This window comes from Lates calcarifer, linkage group LG17 (genome assembly GCF_001640805.2).
Source record: "Lates calcarifer isolate ASB-BC8 linkage group LG17, TLL_Latcal_v3, whole genome shotgun sequence".
Lineage (NCBI taxonomy): Eukaryota > Metazoa > Chordata > Actinopteri > Centropomidae > Lates > Lates calcarifer.
In genome coordinates, this window is record NC_066849.1 from 11889961 (window position 1) to 11915496 (window position 25536).

The 25536-nt window shown below is 42.0% G+C and overlaps 1 protein-coding gene across 1 annotated transcript; it reads right to left on the reverse strand.

The window, feature by feature from the left end:
• Positions 1-401: 401 nt before the first annotated feature.
• ap3d1 (adaptor related protein complex 3 subunit delta 1) lies at positions 402-25326 on the reverse strand. The gene is given in 34 exon segments (XM_018673404.2): positions 402-3486; positions 3633-3712; positions 3982-4103; positions 4311-4396; positions 4806-4894; positions 5054-5243; positions 6227-6274; positions 6684-6842; positions 7120-7230; positions 8884-8937; positions 9379-9522; positions 9769-9937; positions 11994-12067; positions 12506-12705; positions 12898-12973; positions 13194-13265; positions 13726-13867; positions 14054-14199; positions 14384-14615; positions 14884-15059; positions 15061-15115; positions 15232-15380; positions 15615-15760; positions 17643-17691; positions 18057-18106; positions 18571-18620; positions 18738-18811; positions 19228-19367; positions 20119-20248; positions 20420-20527; positions 20640-20720; positions 21044-21124; positions 21921-22016; positions 24993-25326. Coding segments are annotated over 34 exon segments (3771 nt in total). The 5' UTR covers positions 25089-25326; the 3' UTR covers positions 402-3390.
• Positions 25327-25536: the final 210 nt, after the last annotated feature.

A 25536-nucleotide genomic window follows, 5' to 3' on the forward strand; every position in this document is an offset into this window, starting at 1 on the left:
TAGACTCCGGAAGCTTATGTTTTTATCCTGATTGGCTTGGTGTTGATGCTAACGAAAGCTAGCCCGTCTCCTCTTTCGGGTCAAAAGTAAAAGGAGATCGGCTTAACGACATTTGCGTTCAAACAAACTAGTTAAGCATGAAACAACACAACTAAAGCCAGTGACTCTGTCTGTTGAACTTTACTCAACTCAGCTGCTCGCTGTCAGTCAGTTAGGAGGTCTCGATTACTTCTGCTGCCAGGCAAGGATTTCTGGGAATTGAAGTTCACAATTATACATCTACAATTGCTGTATTGATCAATGTACCAGCAGCATTCTTTCTATGTAAACTAATGACACATTTGTGACAACACACACTCCTCACACACATCATTCTGTTCATTGCACAAAAAAGATAAACGTTTTGGCATATGTAGGTGTTTATTGGTTCACTGTAACACAAAAAAGGACTACAGCAGCTTCTTACAGCCTTTATTTTTAATTTGGGTGGACTTTCTTTAAAGGGAATGTAGATAATTTATGTTTCCCCCTTTAAAACATATGACATTATACAGTTGGAGGACTGAGTATGGAGAAATAAAAAGACAGGACCTTCAAAAATCAGAGTCATATAGGAGTATATTTCAATGTCACAAGCCAAACTTGGTAAATTAACTCACTACAACTGAACCAATAGAGAATTAAGACAGAGTGGGTTGCCTCTCAGTACACTGCTTCACGTGACCTGTTGTATTCGACGTATTATTCGGAGCCCCGAGGCCTCTGTGTCATGACAGCAAATAGAACCCCCTTCCTTTCCCTGTGTTTAATAATTTAAAACATTCAACGTTATCACTGTTTTTTTTTTTTTTAATTGTCTGATCTTAGAATAGATAAAAACACAATACCATCAAAAACAGAGAATGGTCAAGTAAACTTCATTAAAAAAAAGACTATAAAGAAAAAGGACAAGATGGAATGATAAGTTTCTGTTTGTGTAAGCATGTCCATGGAACCAAAAAAAAGAAATAAAAAATGTACATTCCTAATCATGCAATATACAAATTTTAATCAAATATTATGCACAGGAATAATGATCAGAATTAGGACAATGTATGATTAGGGGAGTTTTTTCAGTTCCACTGATATCAGTCATTTTCAGGAACAGGAAATACATACATACTCATTTCCTATTGACATTCCTGATGTACAGCTGTATGCCACCTCTGTATTCAGACTCTACTACCGAAGATCTCATGGAATGGCTGACCTGACCTTCCGGTCACAGACATCATTATCATAGTTGTTATCTACAATAGCAGACAGATGTGACAGGGCCTTATCAGTATATATGAACAGAGACGCTACCAAGTCAGTTTTTATCTTGCTACTACTAAGTCGTGCTGGACCAGGCAGTGACATGAATGACACAAACTAAAACATCAAGTACCTCAGAGAGTTCTAAGAGGAAGCCATTTCTTTTTTGAAATAAAATGGCCTTTCATGTTCATCATAACATGTCAATGCACAAAAAAGTGGCAAGGCAGTTACTGAAGGGAAAAAGAAACATTGGGGATTTTGTCTGGGTGCACACCAGCTGCATGTCAGCCAGCCTGAGTGCAGCTACTGTGATGCAAATGTCAAAGTGGCACAGGCGCAAATGTTTCACATGATTTCATATGAAGACGGACAAAATTCTGTCCTGCTGTTGACAGAACGTGGAAGCCACGCTGCCTAATACTGATTGAGAGGGAACCTAAAACCACTGACCACTTCACAGTCTCTGCTTACAGAGAGAACAACTTCAGCAACCTGATATGTGGAGCAGCTGGTTTTAAAAATGGAGAAAGGTTGATAGTGTAACTGTCGTCCTGTAGCTAGTCACAGTTTGACTTTTTCAGAGAGAGGAGTCAGGACAGTGATGTAACATGAGCAGCTCTCTTCATGCCAGATTATTCTGTCACTAATTTGACCATGTTGGTGATGCAGACGAGGGCCGTCGTCACCATAGAGGCTTCATAAGAATAAGAGTATACTTCTCTATAATTACAACAATATAACATCTTCTATACAACTAACAACTCTAGCCGTGAGTTGAAGAGGAGGCTGAGAAAGTTGGCATTGGCCTGACAGCAAACTGTCCTGTGCTGAAACAGAAATCTGACGTTACGCTTCAACTCTGGTGTCAGAGTCTCTTTCAATTATTTTTATGTTGTCCCATCTTCAAATTCCTCTTTGATTCGTGAAAGGAATGATATGTAAGAAGTTCTTTGGGCTTGGAATGGGGGTGTGGGGGGGGAATTGCCACTTAGCACAGTTGGATCAGGGAACAAATGCACTGGAGAAGGTGGTGGGGCTCTATGAGACTCATGAAGCGCTGGAGTAGGTCGGACTGCACGGCTAAGGCACAGAGCAAAACCACTGATCTACTATACAAATCACCCAAGGTGCCACACAAGGATTCTGTTAAACTAACACTTGCAGATCTGCTCTGAGCCTTGCCAAAAGGCAAGTAGGGCAACAGCTCTGATACTAGTTAAAAACCCATGCCTTATATGAAGCTTTGGTTTCATCTCTGCACCATCCTCACTGCAGTCACCCAGTGTGTCTTGGTGTCCCTTAGGCACCTTGTCAGGTGGGTGAGCAAGTTAAAAGAGTTCCCATTTTTTCCAGCTAGGACCAGTCTGAGAAGGAGTCAGTCACATGGTTTTTTTCCAGGCTTACATGGATGAGCTGCACACACACACACACACACACACAGATGTTTAGTGGGCAGAAAGAAGAAGGTGAGACAAAGGCGCAGACAGGCTTTAGACAAAAACAAAAATAAGACAAAAACAACAAACAAAAACAAACCAAAGACAAAAAAAAAAAAACAAACTTCAAAACCGTAAAAACACAATTCAACCATCAACAGCAAAAGTCCAGTTGCCAACATTACATTACATTACATGACTGTCATAGACTGAATTGCCAACAGAGTGGAGGGTGGAAAGGTTTACAGGAAAGAGCAGAGGATGTGGGACATCCAGAAACAGGAGCTCAGTACAGTGTTAGAGTCAGGGGGGTGGAAAAGGGGTGGCTGTTAGGGGCTGAAAAAACCAGGATGTAAAAATGAAAGTGCGTTGCAGAGAAGACGGAGCGTGTACACAGTGAGTCTGTAAAACAACATCGAGTGTCAGGGAGTGACCACAGAGCTCAGAGTGCAGAGGAACAACAGAGTGTGGGGCACTGAAGTAGAAGGTACGGGGGAAAGAAATCTTTTGTGAATCTCAGGACTAATAAATAGGGCGATACTGGAAGTGCCAGCCGCAGTGTTTCGTAACATGATTATGTTGTGTTTCAGCGAGGGAGGGTGGCAGGGAGGGTGATGTGGCTGGGCTGGGGGCACCCTGGGGCTGTCAGACACAATCAGCACTGAGAGAAGGTCTGCTTGATCTCATCCAGCACATTCCCAAGCAGCGTTGGCTCATCACATTTAGCGTCAATGGACACTGTCTGACCAGACTGGGAGAGGAAGAGAGAGAGGGAGAGGAGAGGGAGAGAGGGAGAGAGAAAGACAAAGCCAAGGTCACATGCAGGAAATTCACTGTTATACTTTATTCATTACTGGTGCAACGATAACAATTATACGAATATCAGAGATGACTTACAGTTTTGACCAGCAGACAGACGTGGTGACCCTGGATAGACCTGCTGTACATGGAGGCACAGGAGTCGATCCTCTCCACGACTGCTCAAACAAGACCACAAATCAAGAATGCACTCGTCAGCCATGTTCAGAACAATCGGATGTGATTATGAGAATTCTTGTCAGCTAGGGCTTTCTAGATCAACACATGGTCCAAGTTAAATTCACCATCACAGAAAAGTAATACGTCACTTCTAAACTTTCCTGTGATGATTATAACCTCCTGTTAATGTTTTCTGTATCTGGTACCTTGACGTTTTAAGGCAAAAGTCTTTCACAAATACACAGTACAAATCCTGGTGTACACATACCAGAGAAGTGGTGATGGAAGCAGATCCTGGCCAGTAGGTGGTGGAAGGGCATGTTGACTCCCTCCAGTCTGACAGAGCTGCCCTTCAGGTCCCCTGACTCCAGCAGTTTTGCAAACGCATCACTGGCCAAACAAAAACAACAGAAAACAAACCAGTTTTCAGTTTCTTCTTGACCAGGACAAAGAGCAAAGCCAACTCAAAAACGAACGACCTGATTTTCACTAAATTTAACATTGCTATTATTCGTAGCCCCAAGAGTTTAGTCCCCCAAAAAAACATAGTCCCCAAGTTTTTAGTGATCCAGTGACTTCAGAAAAGTAATAACCAACCTGTAGCAAGGAGTAGTGATTAGGTACGAGGTGCAGGTAAAGTGCAGTTTGAAGTCCAGTTTCTCATGAGTAGAGGAGTCCTCATTCTGTGGGAACACACCACAACAACAAATAAACATAATCAGTAACAAATTAAGTTGTCCTCTTTTTGCCTGCTGACCTGTAGAGACCTGGGTGAAGGATTAGTGACACAGCTCCAGCTGCATCCACCCTGCTACCACCAAACAAAATTATATTTGCACATCCAAGTTCCCAATATCCAACCATTCTGATTTATGTTTGTCATACTAGGATTGGCAGCTGCAAAATACATTTTCTAAAAAAGGTGGAGAATATGAGAGAAAAAAACTGAAAAGTTGGAAACTATGATTGGTTTTAAAAATGATACAAAATACTCAAAAGAAACTGTAAATCATGTTTGTTTTGGTGTGTGGACTTTTCCTGCAATGTTTAAAACAGCTTTTCTTGTGCACATGTATGTGTGTTCGTGTTTACCTTGACTATGAAGGTGAGTGTTCCCTTCAGTTTCTGTGGCATCACAATGCTCTGCACGGTGAAGACAAATCGGGCCTCATTGGACACCCCTGCAACATCATCAGTGATCAGACTTACCAAAACGTCGCAAAGTGAGATATGAAATGCACTGACAATACACAAAGCTCAAAAGCTGTATGTTGTATATTTCTATTGTTTTGTGAAACTGTCTTATATTGAAGATGTGCTTTCTGCAGATAATGACTGACCTGGCGGAAGTTGAAAGGGGACAGTGAGGCCATCATGTGGACCCGAACCCTCTGGCCTTTGCAGCTTGGAGTTGAGAGAGTCCAGGACATTGAACTCCATGGACTTGAGGAAGCTGTCACACTTGTTTTCAAATATAACAGACACCACGACCTGACTGCCGTCCTGCAGGTTCCCCTGGATGTCATACACCTAAGAGGAAAGGGGGGGGTTGGGGGGAGAAAAGAATTTATTATAGAAATTATTTGCAGCTGGAATTACTGTTCAAAGTCAGGCTGTCTAGTCCTCCCTCCCTCCCTGTATATTTACAACTGACCACAGATTATTTTCAGAAGGCAAACAGTAAACACAGCAAGTCCGACACAACACCAAACACACACCACTGCCTCTAAGAAACCAGTTAGAGTGCAAAGAGAAAGTCACAAGAACAGAATCATTCTCAGAAGCTGATGCAACACTGCTGTGCTGCAAAAATATTAAGCTAGTCTGCCTCAGAGGACAGGCTGTGAAGAGCAACAAGAATACAAAGAAACACATCTAGGGAAGAAGTTTTAATAATTTTCTGTCACTGACAGAACTTTAACCAATACCTGATCAGCATCTTCCATCATCTTTAAAGAGAGGGAGAGAAAGTAGAAATCTGTGTGTGCTCTCTTACTGCTACTGTTGTCTTAGTTAACTTGGACATTGATATCAATAACCTAGAGACAAACATTTGCACATTTATCTATGCAGAGGAAAAGTGCAAAGGTTAGAATTTACTCAGTATTAAAGGAAATATTAGTTATGACATTTTACGTATTAATCTTATTGCAGAGATATGGGTATGTAGTGACACAGTAATGCCACATAACAACTGAGTCAACTGAGGGCAAACATCACATGGGGTAAATCAAATATGTTTTGCCTTTTCAGTAACCAGACAAAAATGTGTATTGTTGTCAAATCTGGTGCCGTCCTCTTTATAATCCATGTATTGCAAAATGAGTGAAAGGATATAAACATAGTAACACCAGGCAGATTAGGGATGTACAACAATCTGATATTAGCATCAATGATACTGATTACATCTTTAAAAATAATGACCAGAAGGAGGAGAAATGGTGACGTAACTGTGAAAATAACAAATATTAATAAGTCCCTCCTTCAGCAGCATCCCATTCGCCATCACTCACCATCTTGATGTAGGAGTTCTCAGCCAGCAGGCAGTAATTGGACATGGGCTGTAAGGAGAGAAGAGCTCAGGTCAGATCAGGCATTCTCTGTCACTCAGTATGCTAACTAGGCAACAGGAGCTGCTTCTACCTGGCTGATGCATAACAAGCGAGGCTGTGTCTGTGTGTGTGTGTGTGTGTGTGTGTGTGTGTGTGTGTGTGTGTGTGTGTGTGTGTGTGTGTGTGTGTGTGTGTGGTGTGTCTGCAGCGGTTAGTGGGTTTAAACAGTAGGAGCTGGGAAGATCAGAACGATGATAAATTCTGCTGCCTACATGCAGCATTAGGGCTTTGAGGTCAGTGACTCGCCCCCCACCAAAAAAAAACACACACTGGAATACTGAATAAAAATGAAACTACAGAGTGACACAAGGATGTTACATTACTTTTTACTTCACTACCGCAAATGAAAAACACTGACCGGCAGAGGCTCTTCCTCCTCCACAGTGCCGTTTTGCACTGACTCCTCTCCACCACCGTCACTGTGGTGATGATGGTGATGATGCTTCTTCTTCTTCTTTTTCTTCTCTTTCTCTTCCTTCTCCTTTTTCTGCTTCTTCTTCTTGTGTTTGGAGGACTTCTTTTCATTGAAAACCCAAAAGGAAGAAGGAGACAATTCATTAAAAATTCTAGAGGTTGAGAACTGAATCTGTAATGAAACCTGGCTGCTGGTAGAAATATTCCTCCAGAGAACACATTAGAACTGACAGGTCTCTGGTACATCATTTACACAGACTTGTGAGATGAAGAGGAGCTGCCAGTGTGCTGCATCCTGTCAGGTCACTGTGAACTGGGATCTCTAGCACCACAGCCAAACTTTCTACTTTGCAATTATCAAGTCATCAGCGGTGACTCACAGTTTCCTCCATCTCTGTGTCTTTGGGCTCATCGGGCTCCGAGTCCGGCGCCGCGCCCAAGGCTGCCTCGGGCACAGGGGCTGCTTCTGCTGCTGCTACTGTTGCTGCTTCCTGTTTACACACACACACATAAAGGCTTTAGCAAGAGCAACCATAACATCTAACACCTACGGCAATGTGTGCCACGTCTGTGTTGATGGAGGTAAGTGAAGTTAGGGAGTTCTCTCATTCATAAAAGAGTCATCTGTGATAAGCTGCAATCTACTGAGCTCTGTGACGCCACAAACACAAACCTGATTTGCTTAATCACAGGTCTCATGCAACATTACGAAGGAGCCAAATGTGCTAAACCACAAATGAACCTGCCTCAGAAACCAACAAGCATGCTGTGTGCATGATTGGTAGTGCTAACCAGCCATACAAGCTGCTGCTCGCATATTTCAGAGCCTGATTTACAGGATCTTACTGACAGCCTACAAATATACCTCTGTAAACTCTCATCTGTGTGACAGCCAATATAAAAACGAACATGTTGAGGCATGACTTTGAGAGGTCATATTTCTAGGTCAACTTTTACTCTGGGGCTGATAGCTCACAAGATTGAAAACAGAATGTGTCAAAACCAGCGTTAAAAAGCCTGACAGAGCTGGTTTTACTGAACACGCCTTCTATGTAAAGATGAGATGATACAGACAGTGAAAAGCAACATAGTATGCTTCATAGATAGCTGTAATAATAATTATTACTATCATTACTATTATTATTATTATTATTACTACTACTACTACTACTATTTACATTTTGACTTAGTCTGTGTATCTGCAATGTTGTCTTTCTCTTACCCCATTCCCCCACCCCCCTCTCTTTCTGTCTAAACCCAACCGGTCAAGGCAGACGGCCGCCCACCTTGAGTCCGGTTCTGCTCGAGGTTTCTGCCTCTTAAAAGGAAGTTTTTCCTTGCCACAGTCGCCTAGTGCTTGCTCATGGTGGGATATGTTGGGTTTCTCTCTGTAAATTTTATAAGATAAAGAGTACGGTCTAGACCTGCTCTATATGTACAGTGCCTCGAGATAACTTCTGTTGTGAATTGGCGCTATATAAATAAAATTTGACTTGACATAGAGGTTATGTGCTTAGGGAACCTTTAATTAGACACTACTTCTATGAATGTTTTTTCTGATTTGATGTGTTCAGCTGTTCACACTAAAAAGTTCAAACAGCAACAAAGACGAGCATGACCCCACATGTGACCATGGAGAAAGCAGTCAGAGAACACACGGTGGTGAGGCGGTGGTGACAGGAACAAAAGGGATTGACTCCAGGCCAGATTCCAGGGGAACCTCAGGCGACCTGCACTCACTTATCACCACCAGCAACACAACAACTACAACCACCACTTTGACCTCAACACCGACAACCACATCCAGTGAGCAAAACAAAAGTTGAGGAAGAGAACCACTGGAACTGTGAGACAAACACACACATACGTACATACACACATGCTAGGAAACAGAGGGAGGCTGGAGAATGAGAGAGGAGAGTGTTATGTGACCTGTGAAAGAGAGGAAGTTGTGTCAAAAATTTTGAGGCGTGGAGGGAAAGGTGAGGTAATAGAGGGAGAACGAATGGCCCAAAAAAAAAAAAAAAAAAAATGGAAGTGGAAGATCAATAAAACATGGGAGTTATGAACGAGGAATGTGTTAAACTGAGGAGATGAAAGGAAGAAGGAGAGAGAGAGACAGGGAGGGGGGGGCGCGACTCAACCTGGGTGTTAGAGGGCACTGGTGCGTTTGAGAGCCAGAAATCCAGATCCGATACCTAGAAGAGGGAGGGAGGGAAAGGAATGCGAGGAGGTGAGAGGGGTGAGGGCCAAACAGGTACTGTATCTTACTACTATTCATGAAAATGGATACAGAGATTACACTGTTCAGTTTCATGAATAAATCAAGTATTTGGCAAGAGACTGCGCGGTCGGCTACGAGGAAACTGATACTTGATCACTAAAGCTGATTGAAAGAGAGGCTGGGACGAAGCAATGGAAGTGCTGAGTCAATGAAAATGATCAAAGATATGTGTTTGCATGTAAACTGTAGGCTATGTGTGACTGTATTTTAGACAATTTAGAAGAGACAGTTTAAAATACAACTTTTAGATCAGATTATTTGATTTAATTGGGTTTTGGCATTGAATAAAATATTAGACACAAACTCTGTTGCTAGGTAGAAAACAGCCCTGCTCTACCCTTTTATAAGGGTATACCTCAGCAGTGGTGGAAGTGGGCGGTGCTGCCACCTCACTGGTTTCTTCTGATTGGACCACAGGCTCCTCCACCTGACCCCCGAGAAGATCCTCCTCCTTTTCTTCATGTTTGTGTTTTTTCTTCTTCTTCTCTTCTTTGCTCTTCTGCAAAAACAGGAAAATAAATTTCAGCTCTGTCACAGCAAGGTTGGGAAACACCACTGCTGAGTCCTCACATCACAATGGCTGAGAGCTTCTTGTTGTCCTCCCCTCACTCAAAACCACTCCATAAATCTGATTTACTGCTTTTAAGAAGCAGCTCCGTCAGCTAGACAGAAGGCGAGTGTGGTTTTCAGTAAGAGAGGAGGAGAATCATTGAGTGTAAAAAAAAACAGAACATTTTAAACTCACCTTCCTATCCCTGTCTTTATCCTTCTTTTTCTCCCTCTTTTCTTTGCCACTCTTCTTCTTGGGCTCCTGTGTGGCAGCACTCTCTGCATCTCCATCTTCTGCCGGGCTTTTGGGAGCCTCTGCTGCACGGTGTGACCTGACTGGTAGCTTCTCACTGTCTGCGAGAGGCCTGAACAAACAAAAGAACACAGATACGCATTTGAACTTTGCTTTGATTAACGCATATGAGGTGATTAGGGTCCATCTGGAGTTAGTGCCATCATCTGAAAAATACATTTTTCTTCTTTTAGTGAGTTATCAATTTGTTAGAAAAGGTGCACAAGGCTTGTAGGGTGCAGCAATCTAGAGTATTCAGGCACATATTCTGCACTGTGCAGCAGCCAGGTCTCATTCAAAGCGCTGAGTTAAGCCATTCCTCCGGCACAGCTGGAAGCACTGGACATTCCCAGACAGCTAGAAACTATACTAATAAATTCCTCCATATTGAACTGATAAGAGCTGTCAAGTTTATTTCCCCAGAGCCTGGCCCTTGTAAGCAGCAACCAATTCACTGCAGCCCCCTGCTGGTTCTTCTCCATAAAGACACATGCTCTGTCATTACACCTAACTGTATAACTTTGTCTTTTTTTCAAGTGTAGTTGGAAGATGCATTTACTGTCAGACTTTGTTTTAATTTTGGCTAATTTTGGCTAATTTAGTTTACACTGTCACACAAAATGTGTTTTTTAAAAAACAGAAAACAGAACAGGAACTTTTTTAGTGTATGTGCTCGTTTACATTCATAATGATAATGTCCAATACATCCAGCAGTATCTATGATTGTTCTTAAACTAATGAAACATCAGACATACTGAACAATCCAGAGACTGACACCAGCAGCACTCTACAGTAACAGAATAAAAGCAGTCATCTAACTGACAAATGGCCTAAAAAAAAGAGACAAAGTCATTACTACTAAGGCCAATTTTCTATTAAGTTATAGATACGGATATAAATGTTCAGTATATACTGCAGACAGTCCCTCCAAGTGTTTTCAATTACTCCAATACTATTAAAATAACTTTAAATTATTTAAATGAAAACATTGGTCTAAAGGCACATGTGCTTGTCATTTCAACCAAGGGCAGGCAAGGTGGATTCACTTGAAATAACAGCTGGTGAAAATTTGGAGGTATGGCTAGACTAACAAAGTCAACTGAGGAGGATCTGTGAATTCTGAGCAAAGGAATTAGACCAGACCTAACTCCGGGGATAGGCCTCCTAAAAGCATGTTGATGCCGATTATCTTCTTTGAGACAAAAAAGTGCCAAAATGCTTTTAGAAGCCTATTCCAGGAGGAAAGGTGGTGAAAGATTAAGTCTTGGGAAGATCAGCAGCAGCCACTTAAAAACGGTTTTCTATGAAACTATGTCCCTTATATCAAAGGGACATCTATTTGAAAAAACCCTTCTTCTTTTAAGGGCAGAGAAATTATAGTGCTGTTTGTTTAGAAAGAGCTGCTGATATTGTCAAGATTATATAAGTAAAACAAAATAATAAGGAATAAGGAAGGTAAGAGAGAGGGATACTAGATAGTATACTAGGTGAAAAGCTACAGTTAAACGACAGATATTGAAAATGCAAGGAAAAGAGAGCAAAAAGAGGAAGCAGGTACTGCAAACTCCAAGTGAGTAAGGAAAGGACAGCTATGTTAGTGAGAGAGAGAGAGAGAGAGAGAGAGAGAGAGAGAGAGAGAGAGAGAGAGAGAGAGAGAGAGAGAGAGAGAGAAGCAGTCCATGTACATGTTGGAGCCCAGGTCCTGTGGCTGGGGTGCTACTCACCTACGCCCAGCTGTTTCCACCAAGCTGCCCACACAAGAAGGGCAGTAATGGGGTGTGTGTAAGGCATAGAAAAGAGGAAGCACAAAGCAGAATGCCATGAGAAGGAGTCAGAGGAGGGAAAGGGCCAAGTCGCATCGGCTGTGATGCTGTGGCCGGGAAGCTCAAGACACAATCAGGAATAAATGCTGAATTTCTTAAGATAAGGAAATATCCAGATTAAAAATCAATCCATACAAGCTTCAGAGTTTCTCGGCTTTTTCAGCTTTGGGCTGAAAATCAAAGTTTCAATGATTGGTTGATTGGCTGATGAGTTTCTACAATGTAAATATGATGCTCTGAAATTAATTAAATGTACACAAAGGTCCGAAAAAATGTAGACTTAGGATCTATGAAGTGTAAACTCACTTGTCCAGGTCGATGTCCAGGGCTTTGTGAGGGTCATTGGGGTCTTTGTCATCATCATCACTGGGTAAGGCATTCTGCAGCAACCAGAAGGTGGAATCAATAAAACAGAGTTAATTCCTTTCTAAATGAATCTATTACCACACAAAATGTGAAGAGATCTATTGAGATATTGACTTCTAGTCTCGGAGCTGAGAAACCAATAAATGAAGCAATGATTGCGGTATTTAATTCTGACAGAGAAACATTCCCAGTATCTCAGAGTTTCTCGCAGTTGGAATTACTGTGCTTGGAACAATAATAAGGTCAGAGTAATATGTAAACAACAAAATAATTTAGAAAGGATTATCAATTAGGAAAACTGATGTTGCTCAACATTTGGATCCATTTTAACAACACAAAAACAAACACTGGGAGGAAAAAAAACATTTCAGGCTTTTGAAGTGTGCCTTATTATTTATAACATTACTTGTGATATTTCTTTAAAAATGTATTATGGTGTTTACACAGCGTACCTCTGGCATCTCCTCGGTAACTATGTCGACCATGTGTGCAGGTGTGATGTCTTCCTCGCTCTCCGGGCCCGAATCATGCTTTTTCCCTCGTCCACTGCGCTTTTCTTTCCTCTTCTTCTTCTCCTTCTTCTTCTTCTCTGCTCTCTCTTTCTGCCGACGCTCCTCCTCAAGCTTGACATACTGGTCAGACATAGGCAGACCTGTGGGACAGGAAAAAGCCATGGGTGTATTACAAACATGCAGATACTGAAAAAAAAAAAGTGAACCATTACCATTAGTGTCTTAGTATTTATTATATTTTGGCTTCTAGCACAATTGCAGAAAAGTAAACCATTTCAGCATAATTTTAAGAGTCATAAGTATGATATTTGTGTCTTGTGGTAGTGTCCCACCTGGGACTTTGAGAGGCACACTGAGGTCAATCTGCACGACTGGGATGTGCTCCACTCCAGGGGCGTCCTGGTAAACCTGCACAGAAAAAAACACCCATTTAAAAACATAGCAAACAGGCAATGTTTGTTAGTGTGTACATTTCATCCACAAGTCCAACTGCATTTATTCAATGTACTGTAATTATTACTAATAAATGTGAGGTTTTAACAGACTGGATTAAACTGAGACATGTACTCTGTATATTTAAAAAAAAAACAAAAAAAACAAATAGCCCAGGGAAATCCAGTAAACACACCTTCTGAGAGGATGGGGAGGCCTTGATGTAGAAGGGGTTGTTGGCTTGCTCCTGCTTTCTGGCTTCTCTCCTCTGGGAGTGGGGGGGGCAAGCAGCAACATGAATGAAATCAATAAGAAAAAGCCAGCCTTGGTTACAGCATGAGAGGGGAACCACATGGGAAGCCAGATTTACTCACAGTAGAGAGGGTCAATAGTGCCTCTATTGTTTGCTTTGGAGATAGGATATGCATTATTACAGCTAATTTTTGCATCTTACATGGATGTCTTGATTATTCCCAGTTTTAAGTGAAATTAAATATTTGCAAATGGGTGAAAAAAAAATTTAAACTTTGGAAGGGCAAACTATAAACTGACATTGAAATACACATTTAAACACTAAAACAATTAAAACAATTTCTTTTCAAATTTTCAGTTCAAAAAGAACTCAAATTTTAATCTTTTTTTTTTTTTTTAACATCCAGTACTGTAGCCCTGAACTATTCATTAAAAAAGTAATCATCTTTGAATTCAGCAATCATTGACCAGCTTACCCTCGCCAGCTCCTTCTCGTCCACCTCTGTGTGACGAGGGCGGGAGTGTTTGGGCTCCTCCTTTGCAAAAATAGCCTTGGGCTGCTCATCCTCTGATTCGCTCTCAGATGGAGGCTCGTTGATCCAGGCATCCAGGTCCAGACTGCGAGAAAGAAACTCAGTTACACTTAACAGATCAAGACACAAGCTATTCTTGCTGGTACACCACAAATGGCAAAAACAAATGCCTTGGATCTTACTGAATATTCAAAATACAGTCAAGTCTAACTGTGTAATGTTGCAGTTTTTTTGCGTGTGTGTGCGTTCCTCACGTAGAGCGCTAACGTACCCTTCGGGGACAGGCACTTTCTTCTGTGCCTTGGGGGCTACAGGATTGAGTTCTCCAGCAAACAGAGCGATGACCTCCTCAGCTACCTCTACATCCTTCTGCTGCAGTTTCTGGATGTACTTGACAAGCTGCAGGATGCAAGACGCCTGCGGACGTGACAGCATGTCAGACACACATGTAAATTAGCAAAGGCATTCATCATATTTGCATGCAGTGAGTAATCTTGTGAGGTATTTAATGCTACAGGCCAAAAGGTAATTATTAAGTTCACATTTCTACTGATGGTTTGGGGCAAAAGAAAACCAGATGTTTCTCAAAAACCTCTCTTACCCTCTCCTGCACCTCCAGGTTGGCGCTCTGGACAAACAGTGGTAGCCTGTCTATCATCAGCTGGCTGGTTTCTTGTGCGGTTGTGCTGTCCGTGTTCCCCTCCTGGCTCTTCAGCACAGTGGCAAACAGCTTGGCTGCATTCTGCACATACACTGCCTGTATGTGGCCTGGTAGGGTTGCCACCTTAGGCCGCAGCATGGCCTCCAGCGTCTGCAATGGGTTCTCCAGGTGTCTAAGAGGAGGAGAAGTGTTTCCGTTAACAGAGTAAGAAACCAAAGGGGTAATAACTGAAGATCATTTTTGTAGACAATGGAGGTGACAGGATAACTTATTACTGCTATTTTTCACTCATGAAATTTTTATACAGGTCTGCTGCTTTACAAATTTACAGCCCCACTTGTGTACAAATAACTGTGTGGGAGAGTGCTTTTAAAGCCTTATTTTGCTCAACTGTGTCTTCGTAAACCAGTGGGAGATCCCAGTGGGAGAAATCAACTTACTCTGAGAACTCGCCGCAGATCCAGGCCGCGGCATACAACACTTCACAGATGCCGTTTCGCTGCATGCTGCCAGTCAGCAGGTGGGCGTTGTCCAGCAGAGTGGCCATCTGAGCGACAGCAAACACTCGGATGGCTTTGACCCGAATAGCAACGTCCAGCATCTGAGAGGCAATAAGGATGGCCATGCCGCGTGCCCTCTAATCGGGTCAGCTCCACCAGGATACTGATATACCTGTCGAGCAGAGACAAAGAAAGGTGCAGTTCAACAACATGTACCAGCATCAAACAAAAATTTGGGGGTGAAACATGAGACCAGGCGGGTGTGGAGTAACTGGCTGAGAGACTGACCATTCAAAGTTGGTGATGTACTGGTAGTTGCTCTGACTGCAGATGTCAATGATCTTGGTGAGAAGTTCATCTCTGTAGGTGGTTCCTTCTGCTTTGTCCACATGCAGCATCAGCTTCTTTACAATCTCCATCAAGTTCTTTTTGGATACCTGAAGAGAGGAGACACCATTGCAACAATAATCAAATCAAATGCACAACGAAAATCTAGAGTTTTTCTTTTCATAAAGCAGAAAATAACCTTAGAACTGAGAAGATTTGCTAAAACCTGACACTTTATCAAAGATAATCTGAACCTAAAAGTCTTTAACAATACTTGAATGATACAATAAAATTAAACTTGAATAGCTGTAGTGATGTAAAAGCCCAAATTTTTGGTTTCATACCATGCCATACAGCAGGTCCAGAGCTCTGAGGCGGATGGACTCATCCTTGTCATCCAGACACTGGAGGATGAGGTCCTTATGAGACTGCACTGACTTGGGGTGGGTCTTCAGGATCTTTGACATGGCCAGCAGGCCTAGGTACTTCACTACAAAAACGAGCACACACGCATGGCCTTAGAGCATTTAAAAACAGATTGACACACATCCTTAGTTCTCTGCACTCTACCAACAAAACGTCTGTTCACTTCTAACTTCTATCACATGATGTTACTCTCTGCATTAACAATGACATCTGTTATTGTGATATTTTCTTATTCAAGATCGTGCCCTTTATAAACCTGACTATACTTACTTGATTGTGACTGCAGTTATAAAACAAGTAAAATATCTGCTTATAGAAAATGTGCTAAGACTTGTTCAAAATGTCACTTTACACTTCCTGACATCTATTCTCAACAAAACCTAGCTGAATGTATGCAGAAATAATTTACATGAAAATAGATTATGAATAATTTGCTGTTGTCTTATCTTCAATTGTAATGATAATAATTTTTAAAAAAGGAAATGACACAAACTAAATACCAAAAGGAAAGGAACACAAAACACACACAAAAATGGAAAAGACATACAAACACATACACATGGGACAACACACACACACACACACTGGACACAGTAGTTTTGTTTTGCTTTATCCTCCATCGTAGACCCTGGCAGCTTTTCCTACTCACCGAAAGGATTTTTAAAAATTCAGAAATCTGCTGAATCACTGCATTCTATTCGATCATCTAATCTGGCAGAGACAAATGCCTCTCAGGTTCTTGGATCAATACGTGCATGTGTGGTAGTGACCTTGGGGTGAGGTGAGGCTGGTCACTGCAGTGAATACATTGCAGAAATGACCAGGGAGATGGACTCAGCACAGCTGCAGGAGAGGACATCGACAGGCATTGCCTCTGAATCTACCTCAGCTATGGAAAAGCGACAGGGGCAGTTCAGCAAAATGTTTGGGACAAAAAAAAAAACCTTGTATGTGCTACTTTGTATGAGTAACAAAAGCACAACTGCTCATTAAAATGTGAGAAGGAGCAAGCGAAGATTGTTTACTACGGTGCTGCCTTCAATCGATTCCTTCCCAGGGTTTTTGCTGTTCATTAAAAATGTTTCGGACACAACCTGCATTTAACATGCAAGTAGAATAAATCTAAGGCATCTGGTGTTTGCAGCAACACATAATGCATCTAAAACACTTACTTTATGGCAATTGATTTTCCTATTCTTGTAGACTTTATACATCTAATGATATTGCAAGTGCATCAGCTGACTTTCTTTGAGCCATCTAAATTAAAGTTAAATTTGTTTGATACATATTTTGCCTGCATAAAGTTTTTTGAACAATGATGGACTTCCAATGTGTCCTCTTCCTTCTTTACTCAGGGTTTTTAAATAGGCTCTGACAGCCTTAAGTTTGTTACTTTACCTTACTGACTTTATCAGTGAAGTATCTTCAAAATCCAAGGTAGACATGTTCTCTCACCCCTTTACTCATCTCATGTGTTGCAAATTATTAAAGTGGATAAAGAAAACCTTAAACCACAGGTTCACAGTCTGCTCTATGAACACCAGGGGTCTACAGTCTACTCCACACACATAACTATCTACATATGGGGGATCCAGATAACTCGAATGGCTGGATGCTCCTGCTGGCAGTGTTTTTATAGAGCCAAGCCTTATGTTTGATAATTGCACACTGGCAACTTTACCCACTCTCAGATTGGCGCAACAAACTGGGAAAAACAAGCTGTAAGTTGCTGACTTTCTCTGTCACACACGCATTTTGTGTTGAGACTTAAGTGACATGGTATTCCAAGCAGGCCATCTAATTGAAAGTGGGAAGGTAAAAATGGTCGAGTTATCCAGAGTCAGGGGGTCTATGTTATTGTCGTCTAAAAGGGCGGACTGTTCCGTAGTTAGAAACACGCAGACAATGAGAAAATGACACACTGCAGGCATTGACAGAGGGCTCACAGTTCTGGTCCGAGTCTTCTATCAGGATTCGCAGTTTCTGCACACAGAGCTGAGAGAGAGGGAGAGAGAGAAGAGAGAGAGCAGGAGAAAAGGCCATTAACATCACCATGAACCTTTCCACACCAGTTTCAGTCTCGTCACACGGGCACAATTCAAAGAACATAAATGAGACAAACAAAAGTGAGTGGAATGGGACATATATTTGAGGACATAGGATATATTTGACAGTCACAAGGACTTAGAGCAAGAGAAAAACAGCTTTGCTAGTCTGTCTGACATTTTCTTTGTTAGGACAGACAGACACGTGAACAGAAAGAAACTGGTGAAAGCATGCATTGTGATGCAACTGGAGTGGAAAGGGTTAAAATGAACATGTAACCATGTTGAAATGCAGAGAGGACCTCAGAGGCTTACCTGGATACTAGCACTGTGGTTAGGCATCCCAGAGGACAAGGAAATCAACACTGTAATGTGGGAAAAAGAGGAAATTAGATCTGAATATGACCAAAACATTTCATAAGGAGGAAAAAAAAGAAGTCTAAAGATTAGGATCTATATGCGAGGCAAAGTTCTCAGTAGTTAAAAAAAAAGTATCCTGCCAAATCTGCAGATTAGTTAAAGGTCAATTTTCAAGTGAATTAGTGAACTCAAGTTAACTAAGTTGAACAGTTTTTACAAAATAATGGTTTTTGTATTTAGTAGGAAAGAAAAAGAGCAAATGCAGATACTTTTGTAAATCACACAGCCTTGCTATAGAATATTTTATATTTTTGCAAATGAGTGAATTTATAAGCATATTCCAGTTCATTTAAATGTTGGCATGCTTTAAAATAATCAATACTTTCAAAAGAGTAGTGCTCATCACTATACCAAACACACACTTTGCTGAGTTTGGCCACTACGCTGCCTACAGAAGAACAGTACTGACCTGCAATCACAGTGTTGACACATTCATACAGCAGAGACATGGCCGAGGTACTGTTAAGATAAGAGGGCGAGGAGGATGAAACATAAAGATTGAAGATTATTATTGGTGTATTCGTCACTTCAGACTACTTTTACTGTGGAGTTTATAATTGAAAGATTTCATCTCACCTGTGGATCAGGTTTGTCAGAGGTTCGATCAGCTTCTTCCCCAATCGTGGCTCGAGTGGTGTGAGAGCACCAAACTGTAAAAAACACAAATACTGCCATGACACATTTAAACTAGATAATGGGGAAAATTAGTTTTCTAAAATGAAAGCACCGTAGGTACTGTTCTGCCTTTTCAACATTACAGATGACCCTAACCGCATTAAATAAATCATGTTGAAAAAATGTGTTATAATCTAATTTCTACTTGCATTGCACTTATAATAAATACAAATGAAAGAACAGTTTGTTTAACATAAAGATAGATTTCTAATATGCAATGCAACCTGTCACATGACTTCACTGCAATTTGTTCTACTGAGGCAGACAATGATGGAGGAACTAGAATCAATTCCTCTTTTCTAATGGATTCATCCCTGTGTGATTGGTGCAATACTGTGAGAGCGTCCAACACAGCTTAGCAACACTCAACCACTGTGTCCTGTTGACTAACCAGCTTGATGATCTTAATGAGAACCCAGTTATTAGTAGAGGAGGTCATGAGTTTGAAGAACAGTGGGGCCAGAGACAGGTAGTTCTTAGGATTTCTCCGGGCCAGCTCACAGATGACATTTACTGCTGCTGACTGGACGCCTACAGAGGAGAAAACACAGGACCAAGGATGATCAGAAAACAGCAATTAATCAGAAAGTTTCAAAAAGAGAGACAAAATAATTATTTACATATAACCAGCATTTCAAAACTGTGATCTGTTAGTTAACAGGGTTAGGGTCAATTGGGTATGAGCATAAAAGACAATGATGTGCAACAATATGAGAGTATAACAAGGTAAAGAAAAAATGTTTATAAAATATTTGTAGTTGGAGAAAGTTCATTTCAGAACATTTTAAAGTTTTAAAACAGAAGCAATAGTAGACACATTATTTTGACAGTTGGAAGCCACTTTTATTTTTAAGATAAAGTGTTTTCAGAATCTCAGACCGGCAAAAGCTGACTCACTAAAAACAGTAAATAAGTAAGACACCACCGGCACCGTCCTTGTTATATGAAATAAAGCCAGATAAATGTTCTGTGAGATGTTTGTATCTGTGCAACAAAAACAGTTCTGTGAACCGTTGAATATTCCCGGGCAGCCCTGACAGAATCACAAATGAGCCTTCCTTAATCTCATATTCTTAACTGCTGAATAATTCAAGGGGTTCAGGTGACAGAGAGCACCTGTCACCAGCAGTGCCAGCAGTGTCTATGATTTAGCTACGTGAAAGGAGAAAAAGTATATCTGGCCGAAACCAAGAGCCACACTCAAAAAGTAACAACCCTCACAGCAGTAAATTGTGGGGCAAAAGTTTTGGGATTATGCAGAATATGGTGCATTTCTTGATACCTGGGTCTGGATCCTCCAGTTTCTCCTTCAGCCTGGGAAAAGCAGGGCGCAGGGACTCTGGGTACTTGAGAAACACCTTGTACATGATCAACACCGCTTTCTTTCTGATGTAGGGTTTAGTGTGGGACATCTAGGGAGCAAATGCAGAAGAGACAGTGTGTATAGGAGCAAAGGAGCAACACCTCTTCCTGACAAATAAAGATGGAGGGGAAGTTAAGGGGGGACGAAGAGCAGCTAGGGAAAATAAATAAAGAGAATAAGCCCTGTGGATAAACCTTTTGACACAGTCTCCATGACTCACCAGTGTCATGATATCATTGGCCAGGTCCCGAGCCAGGTCAGGGGTCACAAAGCAGGAGAGACCGGTGAGGGCAACACCTGTGTCATACTGGTTGGGACTGCTGAGATCCTGAGAGAGAAGAGATAAAAAAAAAAGGTCCATAAAACAGAAAAGGTTAGCTGAGGGATAAATAACAGTCAAGAGATATTCACACAGCGACCAGACCAAGAGTATAACTGACCTTTCGGATCTGATTGGTTGTCAGCATGATGACATCAGTGCTCTCGTGAAAGCACTGTGACGCTGCCAGGTAGCCAATCCTCTGTATGACAGGCAACAACCAGGGAGCATTACATATTATGCTGCATTTTAACTGTTTCAGTAAAATGTTATTATTACAAGCATCCATCAACTTGCAGCAGTCCATAGAGATTTACCTGTACAGATCTAAGAATTTGCTCTGACTAGTCCTTCTACTAGTTTTGGGTGATTAAATACGAAGAGACCTTAGTCTCACAAACTGTATTTTTCTTTAGCATCTGTGGTTGTTATTAGCCTCAGTAACTAAGGAACAGGTATCTGGCATATTTATACTTTAATGTGTTTTGACCAATTCTAAGATTAGTTGCTATATTGCAGTCGTACCTTGTATGTGAACTTAGAGGAGCTCATGACTTCAACGATGTTGAAAGCGGCCCAGCTGACATCATAGCCCAGCATCTGCAGCTGTAACACAAAAAAGAGAGGAGACAGAGTGAGAAATGTGGGTAAAGAAAATGAGGAGAAGGGCTCTAAGATGTCCCTGTGGTGCACAGAGAGGCTAAATGATTCGAGCAGAAAGCTCTCATAGAGAGCACCGATGCCCATCGCAACAAGTCATCTAAACCTAAATGCAGGCCCAGGCTATAAATAGAGAGAATTCTTTCATTTAAACAGCAATTGTACACTGTTCTAAATAAGTGCTGGCTATCTGCCTCTGTAGTGACTATTCTTCAGCTCTAACAACAAAATATTCACAAGTAAGTCTGTACATAATTTCTATAAATGCATGAGGCGGTTTTCTAACCAGTCCCTTCTTCTGCCCCTATGAAGGCCTGGGCCAAAACAATGGGTTTGATTCAGCATGCACACTTTGAACAGAAAAGATAATATACAAAGATTGTGTGTGGTTCCCTTCTACAGTTATCACAGTCTGACTGAGTTTTCCATTGTGTGTATCAACAAAAAATGCCACACCTACAAAGTTTGAGCATAGAGGAAGGCACCAAATTCACTACCTGTTCAAAAAAATCTTTTCTAGCTGACTTAAATAATTCAGTTAATTATATTTAGTTTCAAGTTCCCAACCACACAATTGTTTTTTAAAATGTAATCATCAGAGCTGAATACTGATTACCCTGTACGGCACTGAGAGTCATAGACAGACAGTAACTATCCTCAAGTTTATCAATGCCTGTGTATCAAGTGTAAGTGTCAGACAGAAAGAGTCAGTGAATCAGTGGAGGGCTTTGAGAGATCTTACGTAGGTGAGCTTGCACACAGCATTGGCTTTGACAGCGATGTTGTCCTGCTTGAGCTCCTGTTTGATCTCATCGATGCATGTGGAGATGTACTTGGCCTGAAGGCAGACAAAGGAGAGGACAAACAACAGACACAAAATCAGATTAGCTGGAGTGATACCCGGAATTGGAGGCTGGTACCGAGCACCAGGAACCAGCTGGAAAATCCTGGTGTGCGTGTTGTTGCTATTGCAAGACACAGGCAAGCAGAGGTGAAGCTGAATGATTGTTTTGCCTGTCTCAAGTCAAGTCAGGCAGGTCCTAAACTTCATCCTAGATTTTATAAAGTCATAACGTCCTAAGTTAAACCCAAGTCAGGAGTCATTGGTTACGGGATTCAAAGTTATGCCAAGACTAAAGTCATCAAATTCATGACTTGTGTCCAAATATGCTCCACAGCTGCGCCAGCACAGTTTGACTGCTAAAACACAACATTTTGAAGCCGTGGGACAAGTTGCAGTTGAAATAGGCCATGTGGTTTGGGCTTCAAGCCCACAAACACTTCCTCCCTTCATGGCCATTACTGAGAAACACTGAATAGTATGAGGTTGTCATCATCCATGGCTTGATGGCTAGAACACACTTAAACATGCTATACTTGCTGAAACAGTTTAGGTCCAGGAAAAAGCTGTTGACACCATAACATTATCACGAGCAAAAAATTCATCTGTGTCACTCTAATTACACAGTTACTAAACACAGGTTGTTTTATGTGGGTCTACAGGGGATTTGGGTGACTAAACAGCTCTTCCATTACCTAAGGCATTGTAACAAATGAGTGTTTCCAGGAGCCTCATGTCTGAATGAATGAGTGAAAAACAATGGCTGCTCTCCTAACCCCTGTTATAACACTCAAGATTTTTTATTTTATTTCCTGAAACAGTAAAACCAGAAGGCAGAGGACAAGAACAGTGAAAACTCTAGAGAGGGCAATCAGTCAACCATTGTTGAGAGGAGCAACCTTGCAAAACAAACACACACATATAGTTGTGTAGACTGTGAGAGTGTGCTGGTCATGTGTGTGCAGTCATGAGACAGCACAGTGACACGGGGGTGGGTGAGTTCTGCTGTTGCTCCTGGAGAAGCTGTGGCCAGCAGGGCCATAGCCAGGAGGGATTCAAAACGCTATCACCAGACACACACACGGTGCTTCACCATCTCACTCGTCTTCAATGACCAATTCAGAACTCATTGAAATAACTGAAATAGTTGTCACAGGGCCAACAGAGACATCCTTTCTGCCAGTAATGCAAGATGAACTGGAGATATACTGAAAGTAAAGAAAGAGCAGGCTCGGCGTGAGCTGATACTAAGTAGTGCCACACCTTTAACAGACAGCAATTAGAAATAGATTATTAGTAATCTCCTTGCTTTACACTTAGGACATCCTCACACCTTTCTTCAATATGCCTGCTGTTCCAAAGGCGTGGGAGGGGGGAGTGAATGAATGAACTGTGCAAAGACTGCACAGCATACATGTGAAAAGCAAATAGAGTGTATGAGAAACTGTGGGCTGGCCAGGAAAAAGTCAACACACACTCAAGTGTAGATACACAAACACACACACACACACAGCATATGAATATTTCAGCAAACTGTCCACTGTTGACTGGGCAACCACCACCGTATCTAGGCTGCCCAGGTTGTGTTACCAGTGGCGAACAGCTTAGAACATATACTGAATCAAGAGATCAAGCACTGATGGCCTTGCGCAGCATAGTTAAGCTAGGTGCGTATTTGTTATAACCAAAAATCACTAAGATGCAACACAGGTGACATTATATAACAGGAAAATGTGCATATAGTTGATTTCCTGCTGCTTCAGGCCCTGAATGTAAAATGCTTCCCTGATGAAACAGTAACCAGGATAAATCTGCCACGTTGAGAAAGAAATTGCAACTGAAAGCTACCCTCAGGTTAGACACGCTATCCTCTACATTTCACACCTGACCTGTAGCTTGAAACAGGTGTGCACAGCTCTGCCGCTCTGTGCAACAACAACCCAGGGATCCTGCACCATGTTTAAGACCAGACAGGACATTTTTACAGTTAGACACAGCCAGGATGGGGCTTTTAAGAGGAGAAGGCTCGTGTGAGAGATGGAAACGTGGCTGGCCCCCAAACAGTGCCCTCTAATGGCCCATCCCACCCTACTCCCACTCAGGTCCGGTGCTGTGATGAAGCCAGGAGCCTGACTCCTCACCATCCTCACCCACAGACAGAGCTGTGACAGGGATGACATCACCCTTTGATCACTAATGGGGTGCTCAAACCGAGCTGCTGAATGACTCATACATGATTATGAGATGATTTTTACCAACAACATATAAAGTGGTCATATCTTCTGCATTTGAAAGATTAAAGTCTCCCAGTTGAAGGCCTCTGTCACACAGTGTCACCAGAGCATCACCTCATCCACTCAGCGGTCAAGTGACTCTGGTGTCCTCAACTCGAATAAGTGACAAATATCACTGTTAAAGCCAGGACCTCTGGGTATTTCTCCCAACATGAGGCAGTCACTGAAAGCCAATAATCGATAAAGTTATCAGCAGCTGTCAAATGGTAGGGTTGTTGACAGCAGCAGTGCCTTCCGGTGTGATGAAGGAGGGTAATCTGGAAAACCGAGATCAACTGGCGAGCTGCTTCCTCTAACTGGCTCTCAGTTAGCTAGGTTAGCTAGCTGTCAGCAACAACCGTACGTTAAGATTGCCTGCTTAAAACCTGACTGGTAACATTACTGTAAAGTTAGTAACCGTGTGCATACCATGAACTGTTATTTAGCAAACGTTAAATTCGCTCTCAGTCGGCTGCACTAGCGGCTGGAAACGACTGTTTTGAGTAGCTGTTAGCTAGCGGGTGAAATGACTGAGCGGACGCTAACGTTAGCTGACCAGCCTACCTAACGTTAGCTATTAACGTTAGCTAGCTGGCCAACGATAACGGTAACGGTAGTGTGTGTTGTGAGTTAAAACACATTTGTGAACGTCAAGTTAAAAATGTTGCAGGTGACAGCGGTTGCCGTACGGTCGTTTTACCTCATCTTCCTTGTGATTCCTAATGCCACGTACTAAATCCTGAAGATTTTTATCGAACATCCGATCGATGCTCCCTTTGACAATCTTCAAAGCCATGTCTGTCTGTGACTTGTACCGCTTCTGTCTTGCGGGGACAAGCGCCTTGCGGAGGTCTAGTGGGTGCCGACCGACCCGCTAGACTGTCTCTCATCCACCCGGGTACCGTGTGTGCAGGATCCGCTGCTGTTCGCCAAGCCCGGGCAGATGAAGCTGAGGCCAGACGGGGCGTCCCGTGCCGTGCAGAGACGCTGGCAATGGATCAGTGTAGGAAATGGCTGACAAAATGGCGTCTAAAGTCAGCTGACTTGAGTATTATGCGAGATTCTCATATGGGAATCGGGGGAATTAAAGGACTACCCCCCCACCCGTTCAGAACTGTGAACTGTTTTATCTCACTGTTAATTTCAAAATAATAACAACATATACAATCTAGCATGCAGTCGGGCAAGAAACTAATTTGAATGAGTCTAATGTCATTCACAAGGCTATAGTAAGTGGAGTAAAT